A 1018-nucleotide genomic window follows, 5' to 3' on the forward strand; every position below is an offset into this window, starting at 1 on the left:
TGATTATTCAGTTGATAATCCCAACTATTAAAACTATAAAATGTCTTAAGTGTACTATTAAATTCATTAATTGTAGTTCTTGCACTCCAAATATTTGCTTAAAATGTTCTCCTGGGTATGAATATTATGATTACGAAGATTTATGCATTAAAGTTAATGAAGAGGATAATAAATGCAATTAAGGATGCACATTATGTAGCTAAAATGGAATGTGTTTAAAATGTATGGATGGCTTTATTTAAGATTTTATGTATATATAAAATTTAAAATATAAAATTTGTTAAGAATGCATTAGTAAATTTAGTAATTGTATAAAATGTGATTAGATTAAATGCACTAAATGTATTAATGGATATAATTTAAATAATTCTTCAAAATAATGCGAAAAAATCACAAGATTTTTAAATTACGTTTAAAGAAATGATAAATGATAAAATAGATTATTAAAAAACTATTATTATTATCTAGTAATATTTTATTTACATTATTATTGTGATAAAAAAAAATATTATTTTATTAAATAAAAAAATTCTATTTTTAAGAATAAAAAAAAATATTTGTAATTTATTATATTTTTTATATTTTAATTAAAATCAAAAATTATAAAATTTTTATTCAAAGATAAAAAAATTATAAAATTAATATTAAATATATATTATTTATTTTAAAATTTTTAAATATATTAAAGTAATTATACTAAAATAAATAAATAAATTATTTGTAAATATATTATTATTAAAAAATGTTTTTAAAATGTTAATAATAATTATTTTATTATATATTATTTTTATAAATATGTTTATAAATTAAATATTACATTTAAAAAAAATAATTATAGATTTATATATTATAATAAATTCAATTTAATAAATATTTAATTATTTTTTTTATTTTATATAATATTTTTAATTTTTATTTAATAATTTAATATATTTCAAAATAAAATATTTAAAAAATAAATTCAAAATAATTTTTAATATATAATCAAAATATAAAATAAAAATGTAAATATACTTAT

At 12.0% G+C, this 1018-nt stretch overlaps 1 protein-coding gene across 1 annotated transcript in view, besides 4 other annotated features; it reads left to right on the top strand. All coding sequences in view use genetic code 6, as the record gives it.

Annotated features, from left to right (window-relative positions):
- IMG5_206240 (leishmanolysin family protein, putative) overlaps positions 1–496 on the top strand; it is a gene marked incomplete at both ends in the record, with an annotated part of 1691 nt that extends 1195 nt beyond the window's left edge. The window contains 2 exons of the mRNA XM_004023711.1: positions 1–115; positions 469–496. The exon at positions 1–115 is cut by the window's left edge and continues 26 nt beyond it. Of these exons, the coding sequence (XP_004023760.1) occupies positions 1–115; positions 469–496 (143 nt within the window). The remainder of the gene's footprint in view (positions 116–468) is intronic.
- Positions 496–558: a microsatellite.
- Positions 559–890: 332 nt separating this feature from the next.
- Positions 891–929: a microsatellite.
- Positions 918–995: a microsatellite.
- Positions 926–971: a microsatellite.
- Positions 996–1018: the final 23 nt, after the last annotated feature.

This window comes from Ichthyophthirius multifiliis, assembly GCF_000220395.1.
Source record: "Ichthyophthirius multifiliis unplaced genomic scaffold scaff_1120509251448, whole genome shotgun sequence".
Classification (NCBI taxonomy): Eukaryota; Ciliophora; class Oligohymenophorea; order Hymenostomatida; genus Ichthyophthirius; species Ichthyophthirius multifiliis.